The sequence below is a fragment of the Trichosurus vulpecula genome, chromosome 1 (genome assembly GCF_011100635.1).
Source record: "Trichosurus vulpecula isolate mTriVul1 chromosome 1, mTriVul1.pri, whole genome shotgun sequence".
Taxonomy (NCBI): domain Eukaryota; kingdom Metazoa; phylum Chordata; class Mammalia; order Diprotodontia; family Phalangeridae; genus Trichosurus; species Trichosurus vulpecula.
Genome location: NC_050573.1, coordinates 251,755,477 through 251,762,649, shown reverse-complemented (window position 1 = coordinate 251,762,649; position 7,173 = coordinate 251,755,477). Strand labels below are relative to the sequence as shown.

Here is a 7,173-nt window from a genome sequence, read left to right as displayed (position 1 = left end):
TGATCTCAGATAAAGCAAAAGCAAAGATAGGCTTAATTAAAAGAGATAATCAAAGAAACTATATTATACTGAAAAGTACCATAGACAATTTCTAACAGCAAGTTTCTCTGATAAAGGCCTCATTTTTGAAATACATACTGAGCATAGAAATGAGTTAAAGTTATAAAAAAGAGCCACTCTCCAACTGATACATGGTGAAAAGATATAACTAGGAAGTTTTCAGAATAAAAATTCAAAGCTATTTATAGTCCTATTAAAATTTTCTAAATCACTATCGATTAGAGAAATAAATATTAAAACAACTTTGAGGTAGCACCTCACACTTATTAGAAATGACAAATGCTAGAAAGGATGAGGGAAAAACTAAAACACTAATGAATGATTGGTGGAGTAGGAAACTGGTCTGACAATTCTGGAGAAGAATTTGGAACTAAGCCCAAAAGGCAATGAAATTGTGCATACTCTTTGATTCAGCATTATGACTTCTAGATATATCTCTCAAAGAGATCAAAGCAAAAGAGAAAGGAGCTATATATGCAAAATATTTATAGTTGCTCTTTCTGTGGTGGCAAAGAATTGGAAATTGAGAGGATGCTCATCAATTGGGGAATGGCTGAACAAGTTGCGGTATATGAATGTAATAGAATACTATTGTGCTTTAAGAAATAATTAGTAGGTGGACTTCAGAAAAACCTGGAAAGACTTATATGAACTGATGCTGAGTGAGGTAAGCAGAACCAGGAGAACATTGTACAATTATAGCCACATTGTGAGATGACCAACTTTGATAGTTTTGGCTCTTCTCAGCAATGCAAGGTTCTAAGACAACTCCAAACAGTTCATGATGGAAAATGCTATCCTGATCCAGAGAAAGAACTACAGGGTCTGAATGAAGATTGAAGCATACTATTTGCTCTCTCTCTCTCTTTCTCTCTCTCTCATTTTGTTTCTTCTTTCTTGTGGTCCATCCCATGGCTTATAATTCTTTACAACATGACTAATGTGAAAATATGTTTAATATGAATTTATATTTAGAGGCTATATCAGATTGCATGACATCTTGGGGAAGGGGGAGGGGAGGGAAGTGGAGAAAAATTAAAACTCAAAAGCTTGTGGAACTGAATGTTGAAAACTAAAAATAAAAAAATAAAATTTAAAAATAAAAAAATGAAATAGGAAAATAAAAATGGGGGTTACCTTGATAAAAAATTTACAAACAAAATAAACCTTGACATAATATTAAAACTCAACCATTATCAAAATGTGCCATATTGGGATAGTTTATTACAAGAAACTCTTCATTGGTGAAACATTTGTAAACTTGGGCTGGTAACAGAGTAGTAGTCTCTGCTCCTCTGTGGGAAAGTGGTACTAATCCCAACACAGATATAGCTACTAGTGAGACACATAAGTGTTAACAAATGCAAGTGCTTGCAAAGCATGTTTTCCCTATACACTACTCAAAACCTGATGTATTGTTTGTCATTTGTGGATTTGTTATAATCTTCCCATGCCAAAGTTCTGTGACTAATTGTAGGTCCTAGACTCTTGACAGATCCATTTCACAAAACTGGGAAAGGTTCAGAAGTTTCTGTCAGAGATAGAGATAGCACTGACCTTGTGATACAGAACCATGATCCTAGTCCTAGGCCTTTAGTCCTAGACCAAAGTCATTGCTAGGGTCAACAATAGGGGCCACAGAAAAGCACTGATATGCTGTAAGTTTCCTTTGCTACATGTATTCTCTAAGTGTTTGCCTCTCTGTTGAAGTGCTTTCATTATGTGCCCACTTTTCCTATGTGCCCACATTGTGTATATTTGGGGGGTGGGAGCTAACACCAGTTTTATGTAGTAATTCTTAATATGCCTCATTTTTAAATACCTTTGTTCCAAGCTAATTGTATCAAATTACTAACTATTGAAAGTAATTTCCCCAGATGAGTCTCATTATGAGTATGTATGAGGGATGATGAGCTACAGAGCATTTTGGGCTTTGGAGTTGTCAAATCTCTCTACTTCTGCCACCCTCACCTACCATATGATTGCAAACTAGGGTGTAGCCCAGATGGGCTGGGCTATAAGAGGGATACATTTCTCCAAATATTACAATGTCAACAGAGGTATTATAGATCATAGTTCAGTCATCTAAAATATATAGAAAAATGTGCTAATACTTTTACTTAAGATATATACATATACATTTATACTTAGTTGAATATATATATATATATATATGAATATAAATATATATTTTAATTGTAGACTTTCTCTTAATACTTTTTTTTCAGTCATAATAAAAGTTTATTATGAAAACAGGCTGGTGTGGGGTGGGTGGGAAGGAAGGAATGGGACAAATGTGTACACACCCACACACATCCTGGTCACCCGGGGAAGAGGTGGGCTTAGGTGAAATAATGTGGCTTCTTGACATTAATGCCATACTTGCTGAGTGCAGAGGTCAGATCTTCCATGGTCAAAGTATACTTTCGGTCTTTGCTCTTGCTCCTGGAGCTGCCTGAGGCAGTGCCCTTCATCTTGCAGTGTTGTAAAGCATCATTGGCAATGGCAGAGATGAACTTCTGGGCTGCCAGGGAGATGAGCCGGACAATTCTGGGATCAGAGGCTTCAAAACCAGCATGGTTCAGGTAGTAGCCAGTAACAGCATCTGGAATTGTGGGTGTGTAGTCTTCTAGTTGCATAAGGAAGTCCACCAATGGTGTACTAGACGCAACAGGCTTGACCTCTCCATTGGCGGTACCAGGTAACACGTACACCCCGTTAGACATGGCACCTTCGGGGGGGGGGTCGTACCCCCAGCTGCGGATACTGGGACCGAGGCCCGCTGGTCAGATGTATCCCCCCGGCCATGGCCGGGGCCTGCGCCTCCTGTGGGACTGGCCTTGCTTTCTGCTGGGGCGGGAGTCGGCGCCGGTGCTGGGGTCAGGGCTGGAGCAGGGGTGGGGGTGGGAGTCGGGGCCGGGACCACCTCGGGGTCCACGCCACTGCCACTCATGGTGCTGGACAGGAGACAGGGAGCCTCTCTTAATACTTTTATTTCCTCTTTAGGCATGAATTATTGGTTTTTGTTTTAAAGGTATAGAAACATAAGCACCATTGAAGAGTATTTTACAAATTTTATAATTGTGTAATATTTTTTTCCTCCCATGACAGACAGTGTTGCATAATGGATAGAAAAACTGGCTTTGATGTCAGAAGGTACTGTGGTCAAATGTTGCTTCTGACATAGACAGGATGTATGACCCTGGGTAAGTCACTTAACCTATCATTGCTCTAGGTCACTATCTATTCCAAAAATGCAGCACCAATCTTTCAGTTTTTCTACTCAAGGTATACATAGGAAAGGCAAAGACTAAGATGAACCTCAGACCACTGAGCATTTAACATCCTACCAAATGGAAGGGACATAGAGATTGGGATGGCAAATGTATTAAAACAAGAATCCATAGATGCATAAGCATTTTAGGGAACATAAGCATGCATGGACCAGAAGATTTAGAGAAATTCATTGATAGATCCAAATGAAAATAATTAGGCTTGGAGACAGGAAGGTGAGTAAAGGAGGCAGAGAAAAAGAGATAGTTGAAGAATGGGATAGAGATGAAGAGACATAGACATAAAAAAGATAGGTAAAAGAAAAGAAAAAAAAAGAGATAAATATAATGAACATTTATGGAAGTCAAAATTTTCTAGGGATATTTAGAGGAATACTATCCCTAAGAATATCCTAGCAGTTATGATACATATAAAGATCTGGCTCCAGAAGAATTTTTTACTCTTAAAAAAGTCCCTCTTGGGAGCCAAGATGGCGGCTAGAAAGCAGAGACTTGCATGAGCTCCCACCCAGGTCCCTCCAAACAACTATAAAAAAATGGCTCTGAACAAATTCTAGAACTGTGGAACCCATGAAATAGCAGAGGGAAGCAGGGCTCCAGCCCAGGACAGCCTTGATGGTTGCGGGGGAGGGTCTATCACAGGGACCTGGAGCAGAGCGAAGCAGAGCGGGGCTGCGTGGACCAACCAGACCGGGAGCCAGGTGGAACATGCCCTCATGCCCTTAATCAGTGAGCTGTGGAAGTTACCAGACTTCTCAACCCACAAACACCAAAGACAACAGAGAAGGTTAATGGGAAAAGCTGCGGGGACAGAGTGAAAGGAGTTCACAGTTTGGCCATCACCCTGGGGGCAGCAGAGGTGGTGCAGCTATAGATCTACAGCTGCAGTTGCTTCTGGTCCCAGGCCCACCTGGTGGGAGGAATTAAGTGGCAGATCAGAGCAGGAGTACAGAGCCAGCTTAGATCTCAGTCTGGTCTGGGTTGGCAGTTCTTGGGGGAGAAGTAGTGCTGGTGTGGCAGAGCTTGCTGCATAGCTCTGAAAACAACAATGCAGCCCCTCAAGCTTGGGACAAAGTACTCTATACTCTACAGGCAGTTATACCCCGACAAAAAAACTCAAGGGTCAAGTAAGTTGGCTGGGAACATGGCCAGGCAGCAAAAACAGACTCAGATTCAGACTCAGACTTTGGAATCTTTTTTTGGTGACAAAGAAGACCAAAACATACAGCCAGAAGAAGTCAGCAAAGTCAAAGAGCCTACATCAAAAGCCTCCAAGAAAAACATGAACTGGTCTCAGGCCATGGAAGAGCTCAAAAAGGATTTGGAAAAGCAAGTAAGAGAAGTAGAGGAAAAATTTGGAAGAGAAATGAGAAGGACATGAGAAACCATGAAAAACAAGTCAATGACTTGCTAAAGGAGACACAAAAAATACTGAAGAAAATAATACCTTAAAAAATAGACTAACTCAAATGGCAAAAGAGCTCCAAAAAGACAATGAGGAGAAGAATGCCTTGAAAGGCAGAATTAGCCAAATGGAAAAGGAGGTCCAAAGGACCACTGAAGAAAATACTAGCTTAAAAATCAGACTGGAGCAAGTGGAAGTGAGTGACTTGATGAGATATCAAGATATTATAAAACAGAACCAAAGGAATGAAAAAATGGAAGACAATGTGAAATATCTCATTGGAAAAAACACTGACCTGGAAAATAGATCCAAGAGAGATAATTTAAAAATTATTGGACCACCTGAAAGCCATGATCAAAAAAAAGCCCAGATATCATCTTTCAAGAAATTGTCAAGGAGAACTGTCCTGATATTCTAGAACCAGAAGGTAAAATAGAAATTGAAAGAATCCACCGATTACCTCTGGAAAAAGATCCCAAAAAGAAAACTCCTAGGAATATTGTTGCCAAATTCCAGAGCTCCCAGATCACGGGGAAAATATTGCAAGCAGCCAGAAAGAAACAATTTGAATATTGTGGAAACACAATCAGGATAATACAAGATCTAGCAGCTTCTACATTAAGGGATCAAAGGGCTTGGAATATGATATTCCATAGGTCAATGGAGCTAGGATTAAAACCAAAAATCACCTACCTAGCAAAACTGAGTGTCATGCTCCAAGGCAAAGTATGGATTTTCAATAAAACAGAGGACTTTCAAGCTTTCTCAGTGAAAAGACCAGAGCTGAATAGGAATTTTGACTTTCAAACACAGGAATCAAGAGAAGCAGGAAAAGGTAAACAAGAAAGAGAAATCATAAGGGACTTACTAAAGTTGAACTGTTTTGTTTACATTCCTACATGCAAAGATGACAAGTATAATACATGAGACCTTGGTATTAGGGTAGCTGAAGGGAATATACATATATAGAGAGACAGAGGGCACAGGGTAAGTTGAATATGAAGGGATGATATCTAAAAAAATAAAATCAGAATAAGGGATGAGAGATGAATATATTGAGAGAGGGAGAAAGGGACAGATAGAATGGGGTAAATTATCTCACACAAAAGTCGCAAGAAAACGCAGTTCTGTTGGGAGGGAAGATGGGGGAAGGTCAGGGGGAATGAGTGAATCTTGCTTTCATCAGATTTGACATGAAGAGGGAATAACATGCACACTAAATTGGGTATCTTACCCCACAGGAAAAAAGGAGGAAGGAGATAAAAAGGGGGAGGTGATAGAAGGGAGGGCAGATAGGGGGAGGAGGTAACCAAAAACAAACACTTTTGAAAAGGGACAGGGTCAAGGGAGAAATTCAGTGAAGGGGGATAGAATAGGAAGGAGCAAAATATAGTTAGTCTTTCACAACATGAGTATTGTGGAAGGGTTTTACATATTTACACACACACATATGTGACCTATGTGGAATTGCTTGACTTCTTAGGTAGGGTGGGTTGGGAGGGAAGAGGGGAGAGAATTTGGAACTCAAAGTTTTAAAAACAGATGTTCAAAAAAAAGGTTTGCATGCAACTAGGAAATAAGAGATACAGGCAATGGAGCATAGAAATCTATCTTGCCCTACAAGAAAGTAAGGGGAAATGGGATAAGAGTGGGGGAGTGGGGTGACAGAAGGAACAGCAGACTGGGAAACAGGGCAACCAGAATATATGCCACATTGGAGTGGGGGGGAGGGTAGAATTAGGGAGAAAATTTGTAATTAAAACTCTTGTGAAAATCAATGCTGAAAACTAAAAATATTAAATAAATAAAAAGTCCCTCTTACCAGACTGAAAATATGGAGGTAACCTCTGTGGTTTGGACTTGCCTCCACAATGTAGCGCCACATGTCAAATGGCTCCATAAACAGAACAGTGTTTGATTTTCTATATTGGCTGTATCAAATTCTACTTTGTACAAGAAAAGCTAAGCTGCTTGAGGGCAGGGATTATTGTATTTTTATCTTGGATTCCCTAGTAATTAACAGTGTGCCTTTCATAGTATTTTTAGGGAAGTTCTCAACTTGTGATTTCATTGGTATATGAAGCTTCCTTTTGGAGAGAAAGCTTTCCCTATTCCAAGAATGCAGATATATACCTTTTCAGGAAATTATATTCTCAGAGTTGGCTGAGAATATTAAAACATTAGCCCAGGGTTGGCCAGCCAGTACATTTAAGAGATAGTATTTGAATGCAGGTGATTCTGACTCCAAGGCTATCTCACTATCCACTATGCAACATTACCTCTCACAGTGCCTTGCACATAATAGAGGCTTAATAAAATTGTTGAATTGAAATGAAAGGAAGTGTTTGCTCTTGTTCTGGTATTTGCCAGAATGAAAACTGTAGTGCTATTTTTTTGTATCTGCAGTACTGAAGG

General features: G+C 39.8%; 1 protein-coding gene across 1 annotated transcript; it reads right to left on the bottom strand.

The window, feature by feature from the left end:
• Positions 1-2,402: 2,402 nt before the first annotated feature.
• Positions 2,403-3,013, bottom strand: LOC118834272 (transcription initiation factor TFIID subunit 10-like). Its single transcript, XM_036741732.1, is given in 2 exon segments — positions 2,403-2,801; positions 2,804-3,013. Coding segments are annotated over 2 exon segments (609 nt in total).
• Between the last annotated feature and the right edge of the window lie 4,160 nt (positions 3,014-7,173).